The sequence below is a fragment of the Bos indicus x Bos taurus genome, chromosome 27 (genome assembly GCF_003369695.1).
Source record: "Bos indicus x Bos taurus breed Angus x Brahman F1 hybrid chromosome 27, Bos_hybrid_MaternalHap_v2.0, whole genome shotgun sequence".
NCBI classification, from domain to species: domain Eukaryota; kingdom Metazoa; phylum Chordata; class Mammalia; order Artiodactyla; family Bovidae; genus Bos; species Bos indicus x Bos taurus.
This window is the reverse complement of record NC_040102.1, coordinates 13,558,341-13,579,804: the sequence shown is the minus strand read 5'-3', so window position 1 is coordinate 13,579,804 and position 21,464 is coordinate 13,558,341. Positions and strand designations below refer to the sequence as shown.

The 21,464-nt window shown below is 39.8% G+C and overlaps 1 protein-coding gene across 15 annotated transcripts in view; it reads right to left on the bottom strand.

Annotated features, from left to right (window-relative positions):
- TENM3 (teneurin transmembrane protein 3) overlaps positions 1-21,464 on the bottom strand; it is a 2,746,241-nt gene that overhangs the window by 159,319 nt on the left and 2,565,458 nt on the right. For 12 of the 15 annotated variants that reach the window (XM_027530163.1, XM_027530171.1, XM_027530173.1 and 9 more), the window contains 2 exons: positions 13,359-13,457; positions 8,595-8,833 (listed from right to left, as the gene is read on the bottom strand). In XM_027530163.1, coding sequence (XP_027385964.1) covers positions 8,595-8,833; positions 13,359-13,457 — 338 coding nt within the window. The remainder of the gene's footprint in view (positions 1-8,594; positions 8,834-13,358; positions 13,458-21,464) is intronic. The other 3 variants (XM_027530177.1, XM_027530178.1, XM_027530179.1) reach the window with 1 other exon arrangement.

Below are 21,464 nucleotides of genomic sequence, written 5' to 3'. Positions count from 1 at the left end.
GCTTTCTTTACTGTCCGATATCCATACGTGACTACTGGAAAAACCATAGCTTTGACTAGATGGACCTTTGTTGGCAAAGTAATGTCACTACAAAATGGAGTAAATTAGGGCCCAGAAAAAGTGGGACAGCTATTTTTTTTGGATAGGGCTGTATCACTAACCACTATTATTGAACCTAAAGTTTATGTTTAGTAATCAGGAGAATTTTCACTGTGGAAAGGCATATCAACTTAAAGATAATGCATCAGAGAAGGATCTTAGTCAGGAGCTCAGTGATCTAAAGAAAACCACATGTGACTCTGTTGAAAAGAGGTCTGCCATATGTATAGACCTGGACATTTGATTTTTAAGAACTGGGATATGATAAATCATGGCCCATCTATTCTATTGTGAATCAGCTTCATCATAGTTGTTCAGTTCTTCATGGTTTCTCAATTCCGCTCACTTCTCTGTCACAACATGGCTTCATGATCTCCCACTTAGACTAGTTTTCTAACAGCGCTGTCTACCTTTGTACTGTCCAAACGGTATCCACCAGTCAAACATGTAGCTGTTTGAGTTCAAATTACTTGAGTGCATATGTGTGTGCTCAGTCACTTAGCTGTGTCTTACTCTTTGCGACCTCCTGAACTGTAGCTTGCCAGGCTCTTCTGTCCGTGGGATTTTCTAGGCTAGCAGACTGGAGTGGGTTGCCATTTCCTACTCCAGGGGATCTTCCCCACCCAGGGATCAAACCTGCGTCTCTTGTGTCTCTTGCACTGGCAGGCAGATTCTTTACCACTGTGTCACCTAGGAAGCCCCTTATATTAATTAACAATAATAAAACCTAAACTCCAGGCTCTTAGTTACACCAGCCACTTTTCAAGGGCTCTCTAGCCATGTGTGTCTAGTGGCTATGAACTGGACACTGTAGAAATGTTTCCTTCATCAAGCACAGCATCTGACTGTGCTGCAATGGACCACAACACTGTCACCAGGGAGCCTGTCTGAAACACAGACTCTGTTCTCACACTGGATCTGCTGAATCAGAATGTGCATGTTAACAAGATCCCCAGGTGACTCCTAGGAGCTGTTAAGTCTGAAAAGCCCAAGTTCGGACTTTCTGTCTTAGAACTGCATATTTTGGAATGCCACTAGAGCAATTTTTCAAAACATAAATGTGATGCTTTTTCACTACAATGCTTCCATTTCTTCAGTTTTTTCCCTCTTTTCAGTTCTTCAGAAACCTCATGGGAGGCCCCGTAGATAATGTCCTGGGATCCTTGGCAGTTTCCAGTCCAGCTTCTGTCATTTACTGGCCCGTGTGACTTTAAGGTGAAGTGCCTTTCTAAGAGTATCCTATTTGTTAAACAGAGATAACTCACGGGGCTGCTGGGAAAATGAAGGGAGGAAATTCGTACGCAGCTTCAAACACAGCAGGGGCACATCGTGAGCCTCCACAGGCAGCGTTCTGGATAGCTCTTGCTTCTTCCTTCCCCGCCTCGGATGACCTTGTCTCATGGTGATCTCCCACCAACCATTGTGACGTCAAGCCCAGAGAAATGAACTCCTCTGCATCTCTTAAACATCACCTGCTATTCCTACATCAACTCCTTCCCCAACATCTTCAGCCAGGGGCAGGCGTTTCCTTCTTTTCTTTTCCTTCTCTCTCTCTCTCTCTTTCTAATTTGGAAAAAGTTGTTATGAAAGCATGTTCTGTTAAAAGTGTACAGTATACAAACATTTGCACACATCTTTATCACTTGACTGGGAGCTTCTAGAAGAAAGGGCTAATTTGAACCTCTAACGCAGAGTGGAGTGATGAGAAAAATGCTGAGCTAAAAATGGTTACTAAAAAGCCACAGAAGTACCAGAAGAAAATTTTTAAGTGACTTTTAAAAAATAATACTTGGAGTAAATAAGAATTTATAGGTATAACATGAACACTAGAAATGACAAGAAAAAATTGATAACTTTGATTACTTAAAAAATTCCATATAATATATGGCAAGATAACCAAAAACAAAGTTCAGAATAAATTGGAAGAATATATAACATATGACAAATGATTCATATCCTTAATCAACATGTACAACTGCCCCCTAAAAAAAGAATAAAAACCCCAAAAGAAAAATGGAGGAAACTAGGCTATTAAAACACGTACAGGAAAATTACAAATGGTAAATAAGCATTTGAAAAGATATTCAGCCCTACTAGTAAAAAATGAAAATGACAATAAAATATTTTTACCTAAGAGATTGCTAAGAATTAAAAATATTGATTATATGTAGCACTGATAGCTGTATGAACTGAGGGTAACTTGGACCTGGCTTGATAATTTTAAGACATGCCTATGCTTTGGCACAGAAAATTTCTTTCAAAGAATTTATTCTGATCAAAAATTTCATCAACGGAAGACACCCTGCAAACACAAACACACACACACAAATGCATAAGAAAATGGTCATGCATTTTTGGAAATTGTTTAATTAAAAATAGGTGCTAAATGATAGTTTGTGTGTGTGTGTTAGTCACTCAGACCTGTCTGACTCTTTGCGACCTTACGGATTGTAGTCCACTAGGCTCCTCTGTCCATGGAATTGTCCAGGCAAGAATACTGGAGTGGGTTGCCATTCCCTTCTCCAAAATGATAGGTTAGTGAATGAGAAAAATCTGGTACAAAATGCATTAAAAATATGGACTTCTAGGTGTATATGTGTATGTTAGTTGCTCAGCCGTGTCTGACTCTTTGCGACGCCATGGACTGTAGCCCGCCAGGCTCCTCTGTCCATGGGATTTTCCAGGCAAGAATACTGGTGTAGGTTGCCATTTCCTTCTCCAGGGGATCTTCCTGACCCAGAGATCGAACTTGGGTCTCCTGCATTGCAGGTAGATTCTTTACCATCTGAACTACCAGGGAAGCCTAGGTGTATATGTGCGTGGACAAATATCTGAAACGGTGGACACCAGAAAGTTACTAGCAGTTACCTATGCAAAGATATTTCTTTGCATTGATCACTGAGGAAGGCTTTCTTATCTCTTCTTGCTATTCTTTGGAACTCTGCATTCAGATGCTTATATTTTTCCTTTTCTCCTTTGCTTTTCGCTTCTCTTCTTTTCACAGCTATTTGTAAGGCCTCCCCAGAAAGCCATTTTGCTTTTCTGCATTTCTTTTCCATGGGGATGGTCTTGATCCCTGTCTCCTGTACAATGTCACAAACCTCAGTCCATAGTTCATCAGGCACTCTATCTATCAGATCTCAAGAAAATTAGAGATACCAAGGGAATATTTCATGCAAAGATGGGCTGGATAAAGGACAGAAATGGTATGGACCTAACAGAAGCAGAAGATATTAAGAAGAGGTGGCAAGAATACACAGAAGAACTGTACAAAAAAAGATCTTCACGACCCAGATAATCACGATGGTGTGATCACTGACCCAGAGCCAGACATCCTGGAATGTGAAGTCAAGTGGGCTTTAGAAAGCATCACTACAAACAAAGCTAGTGGAGGTGATATAATTCCAGTTGAGCTATTTCAAATCCTGAAAGATGATGCTGTGAAAGTGTTGCACTCAATATGCCAGCAAATTTGGAAAACTCAGCAGTGGCCACAGGACTGGAAAAGGTCAGTTTTCATTCCAATCCCGAAGAAAGGCAATGCCAAAGAATGCTCAAACTACCGCACAATTGCACTCATCTCACACGCTAGTAATGCTCAAAATTCTCCAAGCCAGGCTTCAGCAATACGTGAACCGTGAACTTCCTGATGTTCAAGCTGGTTTTAGAAAAGGCAGAGGAACCAGAGATCAAATTGCCAACATCCGCTGGACCATGGAAAAAGCAAGAGAGTTCCAGAAAAACATCTATTTCTGCTTTATTGACTATGTCAAAGCCTTTGACTGTGTGGATCACAATAAACTGTGGAAAAATATGAAAGAGATGGGAATACCAGACCACCTGACCTGCCTCTTAAGAAATCTGTATGCAGGTCAGGAAGCAACAGTTAGAACTGGACATGGAACAACAGACTGGTTCCAAATAGGAAAAGGAGTACATAAAGGCTGTATATTGTCACCCTGCTTATTTAACTTATATACAGAGTACATCATGAGAAATGCTGGACTGGAAGAAACACAAACTGGAATCAAGATTGCCAGGAGAAATATCAATAACCTCAGATATGCAGATGACACCACCCTTATGGCAGAAAGTGAAAAGGAACTAAAAAGCTGATGAAAGTGAAAGAAGAGAGTGAAAAAGTTGGCTTAAAGCTCAACATTCACAAAACGAAGATCATGGCATCTGGTCCCATTACTTCATGGGAAATAGATGGGGAAACAGTGGAAACAGTGTCAGACTTTATTTTTGGGGGCTCCAAAATCACTGCAGATGGTGACTGCAGCCATGACATTGAAAGACGCTTACTCCTTGGAAGGAAAGTTATGACCAACCTAGATAGCATATTCAAAAGCAGAGACATTACTTTGCCAACAAAGGTCCAGCTAGTCAAGGCTATGGTTTTTCCTGTGGTCATGTATGGATGTGAGAGTTGGACTGTGAAGAAGGCTGAGTGCCGAAGAATTGATGCTTTTGAACTGTGGTGTTGGAGAAGACTCTTGAGAGTCCCTTGGCCTGCAAGGAGATCCAACCAGTCCATTCTGAAGGAGATCAGCCCTGGGATTTCTTTGGAAGGAATGATGCTAAAGCTGAAACTCCAGTACTTTGGCCACCTCACGCAAAGAGTTGACTCATTGGAAAAGACTCTGATGCTGGGAGGGATTGGGGGCAGGAGGAGAAGGGCATGACAGAGGATGAGATGGCTGGATGGCATCACTGACTCGATGGACGTGAGTCTGAGTGAACTCCGGGAGTTTGTGATGGACAGGGAGGCCTGGCGTGCTGCGATTCATGGGGTCGCAAAGAGTCGGACACGACTGAGCGACTGAACTGAACTGAACTGATGCAAAGATATTGGAGAAGGCAATGGCACCCCACTCCAGTACTCTTGCCTGGAAAATCCCATGGATGGAGGAGCCTGGTAGGCTGCAGTCCATGAAGTTGCTAAGAGTCAGACACGACTGAGCGACTTCACTTTCACTTTTCACTTTTATGCATTGGAGAAGGAAATGGCAACCCACTCCAGTGTTCTTGCCTGGAGAATCCCAGGGACATCGGAGCCTGGTGGGCTGCTGTCTATGGGGTTGCACAGAGTCGGACACGGCTGAAGCAATGTAGCAGCAGCAGCAGCATGCAAAGATATAACATTGACCTACGGGGATTAATTTTCACTTTCTTTTCGGCTTCTGTCTCTGAAATTTTGGTTAGGAATAGGGATCTGAATGTAACGCAGGAAACCCGGATCTGATCCCTGGGTTAGGAAGATCCCCTGGAGAAGGAAATAGAAACCCACTCCAGTTTCTTGCCTGGGAAATTCCATGGACAGAGGAGCCTGGCAAGCTACAGTCCATAGAGTCATAATGAGTTGGACATGAGTGACTGACTTTCACTTTGTCCCTGAGATAGGAAAAACCACCAAACACAAAGCCTGTCTCCTCTCTCCCTTCCTTTCTGACTGTTCTGAGATAATTCTACCTTAGAGAAGAGACTGGTAAATGCTATATTCTCATAACTTCTCTTGACCTTACTGGAAGGTGAGAAAATTCTAGGAGACAAATAATCCCTCAGGCCCTTTATTTCTTTAAGGCTTTGACTTTATATTGACAGTCAATACGAGGGAAGGGGACCTCTAAGGGAATGGAAACAATTTAAGGATGGCTGCGCTTTTGTGAAAGGTGGTAAGGTCAATCTGATGATGACATTGGTCTCCCCATTGATTCTAGGGTTTATCAGGCTGATCTGCCTGGACAAATCTCCCTCCCGGCTCTACACCACTCAATAGAAAAGGACCCCCTCCCGGAGAGCAAAGTGTCCTCCTCTGCTTTTCAAGGGTAAAGGCAGTATCTTCACTCTCAAGAAGATGTATCACGCTAACTGATGAAGAAGTGAAATTCTTTACCTGACCTAAACAACAGCAAAGAAATCACTGTGTTAAGAATGTGAGTTATTTAAGCACAGAAAGACCAGTGAAAATTCCAAGTATATTTGTGTGCTTAAGTAAAGCAATAAAAGGATGGCTTAATTCTTTGATGATAAAAGTAATTTTTCTAGATTCCATATATATGGTGCTGATGATCCTCTTGCAGGGCAGGGATAGAGACGCAGACATAGAGAATGGATTTGTGGACACGGAGGTTGGAAGGAGAGGGTGGGACGAACTGGGGGAGAAGCGCTGATAAACATACAGTACCATGTATAAAACAGATAGCTAGAGGGAACCTGCTGTCTCGCACAGGGAGCTCAGACTGGTGCTCTGCGATAGTCCAGGTGGGTGGGATGGGGGTGGGGAGGGAGGGAGGCTCGAGAGGGAGGGAATATACGCACATATATACATACATGTGTATATATATACACAGCTGATTCCCTTCATTGTACAGCAGAAACTAATACAACACTGTAAAGCAATTATACTCCAAGGGAAAAAAAAAAAAAAGTAATTTTGTCAGATAACACTTGGATTGTATCACCTTAATTTCCAGCACAGTAACTAAATCACAACAAATGTTCAACAAATTATCTGTTGAACTGACAAGGGTACGTGAATATTTTTAAAATATTCCATGCAGACAAAGATAAAATCAAAGGGAGATGTTTAAAGTAGGATGCTAACCATGAAACAGTAAAAACTGATCATTTGAAAAAAAGGAACATTTTGAGTTTTTATTTAGGAGTCTGATATTCAATTATATTCATTGACAGATCCTTAAAAGGAGGAAAGGCTCACAAATAACAGTGATCTGATCTCACATTAAAATGCTATTTTTCTTCCTAATCACACAGTGTAAATAAAATTAAATGGTAGCAGAGCTGATATTCAAAACATTTAACAACCTATTAAATAAATATTTAATAGGACACAGGCACTTAAGATCAGAAACGATGTCCGACAACACATCAATACAGACACTGAACTCCACCCCTGTGTAGTTCTTATTTGTCAGTTTAGCATGTACTACAGTTAAAAAAAAAAATCCCCTACTAATATGCTTAATTTATTACATCCCACTTATGACTGTTACATTTGAGAAACCCTTTAAAATTATCTAGCAGTACACTGTTGACGTACGCAAATAATGAACAAATAGTTAACCAGAAGAGACGCTCTTCAAGGCCGGATATTTTCTAGCTGAATACTAGGAATCTGTTTGCTTGCTGTGACATTCCTGTGTACCACGAGTGTTACAAAACAGCACAGCGATGTATCGTTGGTGTGATCTCAGAGAGCGACAACCCTTTCAGTACCTGGTTTGACCACCTTCACAAGGAGCGAGTTAACTTAGATGATTGAAAAATGACAGAAAGGCCTCATCTTGTTTTCAGCTCTGATGGACAGTGGCCTGTGATGAGGATGATCAGGCTGTGTGCGGGTTTAGTGGGGGGGCGCCAGGTTCATGAGTGACGTTGCCATGGTCACAGAATCGGAAGTCACAGTGGGTAATGTGTCACTGCATTGCTCCCCCCAACTCAACTATCTCTCAAGTTCCTTCAAGCTCTAAAATTCTACTTTGCTCTTCAATGACGTGACTCAAGATGGTCACTTCACTTCCTAAGGACGTAATTCATAGTTAAGGAGTATTATAGCTAAAGACAGAAACCGGTTAACCACAAAAGGCTCCTACTATTCCACAGACAGCCCTGTGACACTTATTCACTTATGGAATCTCACCAGGCATCACAAATAGCTCTGCAAACCTGAGGAAGCTTCACTGGCTGTTCTTGGTGAAACACATAACCTGTGATTTATCTCAGTGAACATGATTTGCTTTTCGACGACGTACGCCTTTCTGTACACACTTAGATCAAGATTGGATATGGTCATTTCTGACATTTGAATAAGCCATTTGCCAATAGCTTGAATGCTCATCTATGTTCTGAAATAGTTAAAGAAAAGACACATTTGCAACTTCTCTTAGCAGCTCCAATCAGTCAGGTGACAAAAAACCACGATCAATATTCCATCCAAAAAGGTGGGAAACCCACAGAGAGGGATGTGTACATCATCCAGCCCTTGTTTTACGGATGCACAGCTCTCTGGAGAGAAGTTCCTGAGTGCACAAGCATGGCTCTGAGTGATGGGTTTTACATTTAGACCACGGGCTTGGCTGAAAGACGGGCAACATCACGAGGAGGAGCAGAGAGCTCCCTATTGATGCCGCCCTGAAGGGGATTCCTACACAGGGCCCATTCCTGCAAGCGCGTGAATTACTTCCTGGACATGAAATGTCACAGAAGTGAACACACTCACGAGGGACAAATGCAACACAGATGGATGCTCTAGTGAGTGTCCAAGGCAGACCTCGCACTTCACGCAAACACAGCTTCTCCATTCATCTACATAATGAGAATGACCATTTATCATATATCAGGACCAACTTCTCGCCCATGATGTATAACCTCGGAATACAAGCCCTGTCCAAATAAACACATAAAACCAACTGAACAATCAGGCAACGTCCCAATGTATAGACAAAAGAGTTCTAGAAACGGGCTCTTACCTATAAAATACGACAGCAGTATTGCCAGGAGCACTGAGACCCCTACAGCGCACAGGGCGGTACATTTCCAGCTACAGTACTTTGAAGACTTCTTGAATTTAAAAGCACTTCTTGACAGGGTGTTTCTAGGTAGTGGCCGAGTAGGTGGCGAGTAAACAGAGCCAGAGGCCATCGTGTACCCTGGGGTGGCCGTGCTGAACAGTGGCGTGGTCCCTGTTCCTGTTTTGAATAGGAAATGCCTGCAGGACAGAAGAAAATCATTGTAAGATACAAATATACTGCGATCGGAGAGACAGAGATAGCGAGGCATGAGCTCACCTCTTGTTCCGTCTCTCTCTGGCTTTAAAATCATTTACTACATAGAATTAAAAAAAAATGAGACATTAAGAAAATATTTTAACCTAAAAACCCGACTCAGAAACATGTGACTTTGAAGAGACTGACTTATAATGAATAGAGGAGGAGGAGTTACACACACAAATGACTCCTGTCTGGAGAGGTGTCTGGAGAGACTGCAGAGGAGTTCTAGCCACATCATTTTCCTGCACAAAACCATTCTGGAAGTTCCCGTCATGAACTGCCTTCAGAACACCTTCACATTTCAAAGAAGGAAAGCAATGCCATGACTTTACAGCTGCGTGTGGCTTTGTTCCATGTGAGGGTATGTACGCCTACATACACAAGCACGCACGATCACGTAGAACGGCTGCTTTCTTTCCTGGACGTGCTCGGAAAATTCTCACCTGTCCCTCACCTCCTACCACCCATATCGAGTACTGTCAAGCTTGGCCACAGGTGGCTGGCCAGTTTTCAAGGGAGGCAAACTAATTTTAATCTTTTGCTTATGTCAAACATAACCAGCAAAGTGAGTCTAGTGGGGTGAGGGATGGAGAAAGGGAAGGAAACACAGAACACTTTCTAAAACCAGCCTCAATGAATGAACAGGCTAGTGAAGCTAGTTTTTAGATCAACTTCCCAGGTGGTGCAATGGTAAAGAATCTGCCTGCCAATGCAGGGAATGCAAGAGATTCGGGTTCGACCCCTGGAGTAGGAAATGGCAACCCACTCCAGTATTCTTGTCTGAAAAAATCCCATGGGCAGAGGAGCCTGGGGGGCTAGAGTCCACACAGTTGCAAAGAGACACGACTGAGCGGTTGAGGACACACAGGCACACACACGAAAAGATTCCCTAATGGTTTGAGCTGAACGACAGTGGCACAAACTGCCTCTAAAAGTTCTCTGCTCTCTTGAAAATGTCTAAGCAGAAATTGAGTGATCACACGAAAGGAGTGACAGGTAATTCTTTATAAAAGATGACTAGTTTTAAGATTCCTATGAACATTAAAATGTCCTCAAATTGAGACAAAAGCATCATGTTTTTCATGTTTGAAATTTCATAGCATGTGAGTATCTTACTGTGTTTTTACTTTGTGTCCTAACCTTTTCTATTATTTTCCCTAATAACGTGTTCAGTGAGGTCAACAGACTCTGCTCTCTTTCCTATGCAGGAGACTATAGGAAATAATCTAGAGTGTTCCATCATGGTACAAAACAGTCTGCATGCAAGATGATTTTACATGGGATACAGCTGGATATTTTAAATTGTAATACAAAGGAATTTGTTTTAATGGCTATTAGAAAATAGACTGAGTATATCAAACAAGTTAAGGGGGTTAAAGGGGCTTCCCAGGTGGTACTAAAGGGGTAAAGAACCTGCCTGCCAAGGCCGGAGACAAAAGAGACAGGGGTTCGATCCCTGGGTCAGGAACATCCCCTGGGGGAGGCATGGCAGCCCACTCCAGTATTCCGGCCTGGAGAATCCCATGGATAGAGGAGCTAGGTGCATACAGAGTCGGACATGACTGAAGCGACTCAGCACGAACAAGGGGTTAAAGGACAGAACCTAGAAGGCCGATTGCTGAGGTTCAAATCCTGGTTTACTACACTATGTATGTGTCCTTGGGGAAGGTATTTACCCCCTCTCTGTGTTTTGGTTTCTCAACATGGAAAACAAGAATAGTATCTATCTGTCAGAGTTGTTACTAGGCTTAAATGAGTTAACGTTCTTACTGTAAAGTACATGGAATACAGTGAGCACAATGCGGGGCTTCCCAGGTGCCCCAGTGGTAAAGAACCCACCTGCCAGTGCAGGAGACGTGGGTTGGATCCCCAGGTCAAGAAGAGCCCCTGGAGAAGGACATGACGACCCACTCAAGTATTCTTGCCTGGGAAATCCCATGGACAGAGGAGCCTGGTGGGCAACAGTCCACGGGGTGCAAAAGAGTTAGCCAGGGCTTAGTGACTAATCAACCACCACCACCAGCAAAAGGAAGTGTTGAGAAATGAAAGAAGAAACAAGCTTATGATTTAACAACATATTATTGCTTAGGCAAGGCTAACCAGGGATTTAAGTTACAAAGAACCCATTTCCAAAGTGGATAAATGTGTGGCTGATGTACAGATATGGTAAAAGTCATGAAAATTTGCCTCACGGGTATAGTGCAAAGAATTCTAGCTTAGAAATCAAAAGATTTAGGTTTAAGTTCCTGATCTAACATTTCCTAAATTTAGGATCCGGTTTTCATGTGTAAAATGAAGCTAATGACTTACTTGCCTTACAAAGCTGTAAAGAAGTTAATGCATCTGAAAAGGCTTTGTCAACCACAAAATTAGAACACATGCAGATGACAAGTAACTACTTCTATAAATTATACTAATGACCATATTATGAGGTCCATTTCCCCACAGAGAACTACTTTACAAAGCAAACTTTAAAGTTTATAACCTGAATTAAATGGTATGTTGGAAGCAGTGTTTTGGCACCTGCTACCATATTGATATTCAGCCTAATTATTAAGAATGTGGGCTCTGGAACCAGACTGAAGGTGAACATGTTGGCTCAGTTGTGTCCGACTCTCTGAGACCCCATAGACTGTAGACTGCCAGGCTCCTCTGTCCATGGGATTTCCTAAGCAAGAATACTGGAGTGGGTTGCCATTTCCTTCTCCAAGGGATCTTCCTGACCAGGGATCGAACCCAGGTCTCCTGCACTGTAGGCAGATTCATTACCGTCTGAACCACCGGGGAAGCCCATGCCTGGGTTCAAATCCAGACTTCACCTGTAATTAGCTGGATAATGTTTCTAAATTACTCAAATTTTCTGTGTGTTGGTTTTATCACCTATAAAATGACAATAAAACATTACCTATTATGAAGGCATGTTATGAGGATTAAATGAGTAATGTATATGACATGTTCACATCCAGCACCAGGTTAAGTGTTCAATACACACTGAAGAGACCCTCCTGAGAGTCCTGCAGCTCAGCGCAGTTTGTGGGAAGCAGAATGACTTCTGTGGCTTCTAGAGCAGCAGAAAAAAGAGAGAGTGTGTCGCTGTCACTGCAAAGAGGCCATGCAGACAGGAATGCAGGCTGTCACAGCAGTCACACTGTGACTGATGCTGAGGGGACAGACAGAAGACCAGCATCTGGGTGAAGACTCCAAGCATGAGGGGCAGCTCGCTGTGCTCACAGCACCATGTCAGGAGTCAGGGGTGGGGGAAAGACCCAAATTACCCGGGTGAAGTTCCTAGGGTTAAGTTTCAAATAAAATATAGACAGAAATGTTTTTAAAAAAAATCATTTATCTGGCATACGAATGTGGATGGATACAAATGGTATATCCATGGCGTAAGTCTGCAGTCTGTCTTCTCTGGTTAGAATGTAAATTCCACAAAGTCTCATTCGCCTCTGTCTTTTCAGGACTTACAGAGTTCCTGACTTGTTGCTCCACAAATATTGTGAAATAAAGAAAACGGTGACTATTGTGCCAATATGGAAAGTGAGTCTCATAGAAAAAAGTACCTGGGACAAAGACTCATGGCTAATAAACAAATGATAAAAAATAAATAAAAGTTGGAAATTATCGCACACCTCAACCTGGAAAATGTGTTAAAAGGTTTATTCAAAGTGGTTGGGTCATTTATGAATAGGAAATGGGACTTGACTCTGAGCCTTTAACACTGAAAACATGGATCAAGACAAGGAGTTAGACACATGTTGACTTCAAATTAGACACTTCTGTTTCAGTTTCTGAAATCTGTGGTATCAGTACATGATGTCTACCTGCTCTGCTGATCCTGGAAAAGAATTCTTTCAAGAACCAGGCTTGAGCCACTATGAAATTATTATTTTTCTTAGAGTAAAATGTAACTTTGAGATATTTGAAAACAAAAATATATTACTCAAAAATATATTTCTTATCAATGTGAGTGGAACTGAAGACTCTTAATTTTCAAAGAGTTTCTAAGTTATTTAATAACATAAGTTTACTTTTGTTTCTGCAAGAGAAAATAGAATTTTTATGTATTTATTGCTACTGTCTTTAAACCTCAGAAGTGCATTCCCTCTTCCTCTGTATAAATGACTTTCTATGTCAGGGGGTCCTCAAATTAGTACGTTAGAGATTTGCATAGTAAATAAAGAAACATTATAAAAACATTGAAAGAGAAACCAAATCACCCATGAATTTTATTCTAGAATCACTGGTCTTCAATAGTTTTGGATAGCTTCTTAGTATGCAAGTACAGAAAGAATTCGTAAAGACTGCTTAAACGGATGCATTTTGAAAGCATTTACAAATGGTATTGTTCATGCGAGGATGATTCCTTTAGGAATCTTTAAGGCTTCAAAACAGGTTAAAACACACATGCAAAAACCTCTTAGACATTAACTAGACTAGTAGAAAAGTTCTGTGTCAACATACTTTCTATAGAGAACATTTGGTTTCAGATTTGGTAGGAATCTGTCCATTTTTAGGCTCAGACAGGATGCCGTCTTTCCCAAGTCAGCAGTGTCCTTTCCACTGCAATACAGAAAACACAGAACACTGACGAGCGGATTGTGCGACTTTAAGCCCAGGACTTTTAAAAAAACTGTTTCAAGGTCGAATACAATGCTTAGTTTATGTCTGAAGCTCCACAAATACCTAAGAAATGAACGGGGAAAGGGGATACTGGAATGCAGGTACATGAAAAGTATACAAGGACTTTCCAGAAAATTCTTTTATCACCTAATTCTCTCTAAGGCACCTACTCCTGTGTATGTCATGACAGTCTTCCCCACCCTGTGACACTTTGCCAGGTCATATAGCCTTGGGAACATGCTTCTTATATATCAAAAATTCTGCAAAAATTACTATCAAAAGCATATGCTTCTGATCCGGCATCCACACAAGGTTTGGAGAATAAAGGGAGAGATGCTGTTTCCTTCTCAGACCATATTTGGGAATGAAACCAGTGGATCCGGGGAGAATGTTCCCCCATTGTATTCGGCAATAAAATAGAAGCAGCAGCCTCTTTGTAACACAGAGCACACCAGAGCTGGCTGATTTTTTTCTGATGTTTCTAATGATGCCCGGCGTGGTGCCTGCCTCCAGCTCCTCTGCTATTTGTGCCACCGTTTTCACTCTGGTGATGAACTAGAGATGCACACTTGAAGAGAGACTATCAGAGACTGGGATGAGGAAAATCAATTTCAAAGCCCCAAAGACAGCCGGTACAGAAGGTCACCGAACATTTTACGTTGCTTTGCGGCTTTGGAATCTTGAGGGGGATTCTATTAACAACAACAAACAGCCTCGTGGAACTGCGTGGCATTATTAACTGTAAGGCCGCAGAGCAGCGAAAACGTACGTGGGGAGGATCACCCGGTATTAAGCACAATTAATAGCTGCTCGTTTTTTTTTTTTTTCCTGAAGTTCAAAAATCTGTTTCTTTGTTGATCTGCCTTGAGACCAACCTTTTCATTTCAGCTTTCTGCCTTTGGTTCTAGCTTCTAATTTCTGATTCTGTGATGGGGCTTTCCCTGAGACATGTCACAAATTAAAAATTACTATCTAAAAAAGGATACAAACGAACTTATTGACAAAACAAGAAAAGACTCACAGACTTAGAAAACAAACTTAGGGTTACCAAAGAGGAAAGGTGGGGCAGAGAGGGATGAATTAGGAGGTTGGGATTAATGCACACTCAGAACTATATATACAGTAGACCATCAATAAGGACCTACTGTATAGCACAGGGAACTCTGCTCAGTACTCTGTAGTAACTTTTCTGGGAAAAGACTATGAAAAAGAATAGATACAGGTATATGTATAATTGAATCACTTTACTGCATACCTGAAATGAACACAATATTGTCAATTAACTATACTCCAGTATAAAATAAAAACTGAGAAAATTAATCAGGACAGAGGCTGAATCTCCTGTTCTTTGTCGCTGTCCCCATTCCTACCTTTTCGTCACTGTTGGTACCTCTGTCCTTAATGTCTAACTGACGGACGGAGAGCTAATTTTCAATTACTCTTCTCTTCTGCCTGCCCCCTCCTCCCACTAGTATTCAACTGTCAGAGAATCTTGTACTCTTTCCTTCACCGCATTTCTCCCTTGCTTTTGTTCTCTGTTTCATTCATTTTGCTTCATTGCCAGGGTGGGGCAGTTCTTCTGAGTTCTTGCAGCTCAACGTCCTCATTTTAATTTGTTTGGCCAAAGCCAAGAACGGGCACAAGTAACATTTTCATTTCAAAGTTTCTTCTACTCTCGAGTGAAATGCCATGTTTTTAATACTGAACCCTCACACTACCTTTACAGTGGTTAATACAGTCACCTCCGTATGCCCACTCATAATGTGTATCTACGCTTACCTCAGGCCACTTACAGCTGCTTCCAGTCATTTATTTTGCTCTTTTACTCAATCTCTCAGCAGGTATGTTTTGTTCCTTGCTAACTCTTCACTTTTGATGGAGTTAGTCTTTCAAAGTAATTACTTTGAAAAAACTTAACTTATCATTGAAATTTTTAGTGGAGAAATAATAGGGCTTTTTGAGTTATTTTAAATATGCCTTTCTATATTATGTTATATGTAATATCAACTCATTCAGCGCTCATTTTATAAGATCCTAACATCATGTACAAAATTGAACAAGTTATAAGATATAATTAAACTGTAATTGTACAAGCATCACCAGGAAATACACAGGTTAAGACCAGTCTTTTGTTCAGGAGGTTAATATAATCATGTTCCTCTAAAATCAAAGAACATGGCTTAGTAAGTTGGAAATTATAGGGACCAGATGGGGAGAAGCACCCCAGAAAAATGTGTTACAGTATCATTTAAAGCTATGTGAGTGATTTCCTCAGTGGGCCACTGGGATGCAAGATAAAAGTCAACAAGAAAGTGTGTAACCACTGAATGAAATTTTAATAGATTAACTTCAAAATTGGTTATCTTCACAGAAAAATAGTTTTTCTCCCCCTTTCGATGTTTTATACAGTGTTAAAAACCTTTTGAGAGATGAGCAAACAAAGCAAATGATTAGAATGAAAAAGAATAATAGTCAAGTGTTCAGTTTCAATCCCTAAGGCACAGCTGAAACCTTCACTGGTGAGATACAGGCATCTGGAGAAACATTTCTATTGTCCACAGCCTGTTCCATCTAACTGGGAGAAAGGCTCTATTGCATAGGAATTATTGATACTTTCTTCCTCTTCTTACAGTCTCTGTTGAACAGAGAGAGTAATTTACATCAAGCTAAATGTGAACTGTTTAAATGTCTTGATGCCTTGCTTTTTATGTTTCTAGGCAAATCAATAAAAAAAAAACTTACCCAGAATATAGATTGCTTGCTTCAAATTGGATGCTCTGATTTCAAAGACAATGTGCCGGTAAGAAGAAAGATTGGCTTTATTTGGCCAAATTTACAGCCTTTTCAGAATCCAAAGTTCTCACTTAAGAGCTCAAGAAATTTGAAGGTATAGGTTCTTTTTCCTTCTGGCAAAATATAACTTTCTAGATTTAAGAGGCTTATTAAAGGTCTCATAAGATTCCCTCAACTTCAAACGACTCTTCCGAAATGACATTTTCAGATTTAAAGCAAATGAATCCCATACTTGTGGATTAAATTTACCTGGTAATATAAGAAAGCTAAAATTAACTACTGAGTTCAGATAGTTTTAGTTACTTGATAATGCCGAAACAATGGATGGTTTCCCTGGAATTCATCTTAAGACAAAATACTTAAAAATTTTTTTTCAAAATATGAAAAATTTAATTATTGTATGTTGTCTTCCCCTGACTTAATTACTTGTGGTCAATCATGGAGAGTATATATATCAAACATCGCACGAGTTAAAATAGCCCCAAATATTTGTCAGTATATAAGAAATGATAAAACTGAAAGATGATATGAACTATTATCTAAGAACTTTGAACCTTAAAACCTGTGCTTCATTATTGAGCATTTTCACTATCAAATTCTGATTTTTCGATCTCAAGGCCAACTGGATAATCTGCTAAATATATTTTTAGCAATGTGTTTGTGACTGATTAAAAGACCTAAAAAAGCAGTTTATTGAAGTGATGGGCTTCAGGATAATGATCCAAGCAAATATAAATTTTGGGGGCTGCTATTAAACAGAAATCTAAAGAAAGCAAGTCCATGTAGAAAATTAGCTATCTCTATTCAAGGCTGGGTTCCTGTTAGGGACTGATGCTCAATAGATACCCAGAGATACCTGGGGAATTACTTTGTTCTTAAATACCTAACTGTTTGGAAAGAATCTCCATCAGTTGAGGATGATGGCAGTCAGGAGTTCTGTGAAGATTCCAGAACTAAGAGATTGTAGACGCTGCTATGAATTTTCATGGAGAAGCCCACCCACGCTAACATCTGCATAAGACTGCATAGAGTATTCTGCAGTCACCCATCTTTCTCATGGAGCCTTCCATCGGATTGATTTTGGACTCACAGGTTTTGGTAGAACCTTGAGAATTTACATAGTCAAGGCTTAGGCCACCAACAGGCACAGAAATGTGCTTTGAGACTATTACATACGTTAAAGCAGTGGTTCTCAAACTTCAGCTTGCACCAGAATCCCTTGGAAGGCTTGTCAAGACATAGAAGGTCTGGGGTGGAACCCCAGCAGCTCATGCTTCTGGGTCAAGGGACCATACTTTTGAGAACCACTGCAGTAAAGGAACTGGTGTGTTAGTTTCTTAGCTTTGGTTTAGCTTCAAGACTCCCATCCAGACTGTATAACAAAACAGAAAATCAACCCAAAGACTCTTGCTTAAACAGTCACTGCTGCTAGCTCTCTTCAAGTAGTTTAGAGCAAATGGAATGTGTAGGACATGAAGCTTGATCCATCTGACCTCAGGATCCAAAGGCCTAACCATTTTTCACCGTATTATGTCATCTCACTCTTTATTTTTTACTTGCAACAACCTTTCCTTTACTGTTCTTCCCCTTCGATTTCACCTATTTGTTAAGAAACTGGTTCCTGTGTCCTAATTTCATTGGCACTTTTAAATGCCTACCACGTTTACTGACTCTTACTTATCTCTAAATGAGACACTGGGGTCCATTCTACCCTGCTTCTTCTTTGTTTCCCAGAGTATCTATATTTCTATGTGCTTATCAGACATTCACCAACAAACCACCTTATTCCATTAGGACCTCTTTTTTAGAGAGTTCTTTCCTTTTTTCATTGAACTTAGTACTTGGATTTGTCAGTCATGTAGAAGGCTACCTGATCATCCATCTTGGGTATCTACAACTTCCCAAAAGGTTTCACTACTTTTGTTCATACAGATAATGCTATTTCTCCACTCTTAACCTTTCTGTCTTTATATATTCTCCTTTTTCCTCTAAATATTTTGCTTCCATGTTATTACCTGAATTAAAAGAAAGAGTTATCTCTACTCATTCTCTATTAGGAAATACTTCTGGAAAAATCAATTCTAAACATTTTAAAAGAACTGAACACACACACACACACACACACAAATCTAATCTCCTTACCTCCTTACACATCTGTCACTATGAGGCAAAAGAAACAAATGAGAATTTTCCTGTAGAACATTAGTTCTCCCTGACTTTTCCCCTTTGAAGCAGCTTAAGACCCAGCAGTGACAATCGGGGTGACTTTCCCAGCACTGACCATGGTGTGTGCACTACCACACACATCCTGACAAAGGCTGCAGAACTAGGAGCTTCTGAACCACGAAAACTACACAGTGAAAAAAAAATTCTCTGAGGTTCAGAGGGAGCAGAATTCCAGTATATTTGAAAAAAGAAATCCTACAGTGAATCCTCATTATTACAGTTGAAGATTTTTCTTTCATCCTTTAGATATTATTTTAGAACATGTTTTCAACGGTGAGTAAGAGAACCAGTGAAGAGTTACTTAACTGGTAGGAGGAAAGTAAAAAGTATTTGGAGAACTAGTTTTTAATTAACTTCTTAAGCAACCACTGTGCTGAAGCAGCACTTGCCAAAAGGTAAAACGAAGAATAAAACATTATCAAATGGGATATTAAAACTGAATAGGCTTGTCTCAAGGATTGATGAAAAGGTGAAATGGTTGAGAAAAAACAAAATTTACCTACAGTGAGTCAACGATAAACCTCAATATTTTTCACTTTGCATTTTGATAATTTAATTTTTGCTAATTTGGGGGACTTCTGGTGGTCCAGTGGCTAAGACTTTATGCTTCTGATGCAGGGGGGCCCGGGTTTGATGCCTGGTCAGGGAACCAGATCCCACATGCTGCAAATGAGAGTTTGCATGCCACAATCAAAGAACCCAGTGCAGCCAAGTGAATTAAAAGAATTGATTTCTGCTAATTTCTAAACAGAATGAGTCTAGAAAAGGTGATGTGTGTTGGGTGTGTGGATAAATTTTCTAAGAACTGGACAGGGCTTGTTCAAAATAGATTAATTATTTTGCTTCTGATGTAAAGGTATTATCACTATAAACAACTGAAAATATTTATTAAGTAATATATTGTACAAAAAAGGAAATATTTTAAACTCCTACTAATTAAAATGCCTGTTCTTTTAATACCTTTAAATGAACTGTGGTATGCATTTTAAAAATATTTTAAATAAGAAAATTAAACATCCTCCACGTGAGTAATCAGCATTAGAATGTAAATTACGTATTTTGGCATGAAAACAAAAGAACAATTGTGTAATGATTCTAGCTGTGACACAGTGAGTTAGTTAGTGAGACTGATAAACTACTTCATGCTGATAGCATGTTGTGGTCTCAAACCTATTACACTTTTGAATTGATGTGTTATTATCTTTGGACAACTTTCACACTAGGAGGTGATCCCAACAAGAAAAATGTCTTAGATGAAAAGTTTATAAACAAGATATATTTCACTGCTATTACCTGAATTAATATGCACTATTAGTGGTTTACAAAAAGAGGATTGAGAGAAAAAATTGTTTTATAATATTTTACCAAAAAATTGCAATATGAATGCATTGATAACTGTACATTTTGGCAACTGCCCTTGTATCATCTGTAATCATACTGAGTACACAAACATGTACTTGGTAAATACAGCATCATGTGTTAATTGATCTTTGAAAACCGGGAGGCAAAATTCTGGACAGTATTAAGGTGATTTGCGGGAAATGTATTTTAGTAAACTTTCTACTGTCTTACATTTACTTTTCAGTTTTAAATAAGGAGAGACATACAATGTAAACTTTAAGTATAATCACATCAGTAAACAATACATAAGGCTATAATAGGAAGAAAAATATTTTTACTATGACTTGTTTTAACTTAAACACGTCTATAATCAAGTAACAAATCATCCTGCAGAGTTTGCTTGGGAGCATTAAGAACTGAACAACTAGATTAAATATGCACAATTTTTAAAACTATTATCAAAATGGCTAAAATAGCTTACTAGTCTATGATACATTTTAGCTGTTTTAATTGTGTAGCCATGATATCAAAGACTCAAACCTACATTAGATAGTTTCCTACATGTTTTAAGATATCAATTATAGTACTGTTGGGAGTTATTACATACTAAATATATTAAAATTAAAATAGAAACGAAAAAGGAGATCTTAAAATTCCTATGTGCTATTTGAACAAGATTTAATCTATTTAATTATTAATTCATTTAATTATTGATGCCTTAAAATTGTTCAGCAAAGCTCTTTCTATAAATTTGAGAAGGAAGCGTGATCTACGAAAACAATAATTTCAGGTATTGATGTAAGCTGATGAAGAATAAAAACATTCCAGGGTTTTGAGAGATGTGGAAGGTATCCTCGTCAATCAAATTTGTGATGGTGAGCAAGAAGTATTTAATAAAACAGAACAGAAAGCGACCAGCCCAAAGAGTGGTGAGTGTTCTAAGTAAAGCTTATTGAGGCCCTATTGAAAGTGTGTAGAGAAAACATTATGTTATTTAAACTTGATAAAGTCCCCACTCCGTGTGTATTGTAAAATCTACTTTTTTTTTTGAGGCTGCATTGTGCAGCATGTGGGATCTTAGTTCCCCAAACAGGGATTGAACCCGGGCCCCTGTGTTGGGAGTGTGGAGTTTTAACCACTGGACTGCCAGGGAATTCCTAGGTAGTAGTATTGTAAGTGACTTGGAATATGAGGTGAGATACTAAGAACTCATAAAGAGGGTCACAGCAGAATCAGAGGGGCTACCAAATAGAATGTATTAAACTTATTTGGCTAAGTTTAAGATTTTAATCTTACTGGCTAAAAAGAAAGCATTCTGAGAATGGGGTAACAGGACAACAGACTCAGGCTTGAAATGAGAGGAGAAAGAAATAAAATAGGCAAAAGTAAGTCAAGCCAAAATGAAGAAACCCAGGAAAAGAAAAGCAATTGTCTTTGACAGGGTATTGTTCATTGGTGATGAAACCAGAGGATGAAACTTTAGAGAGAAAAAATAGTTTTAAAATTGGACAATGTATTCTAGAAAAAGATAAAATCAACATGAAGTGATGATGCTAAGTAGAGATAACACACACAGGTACATACTCT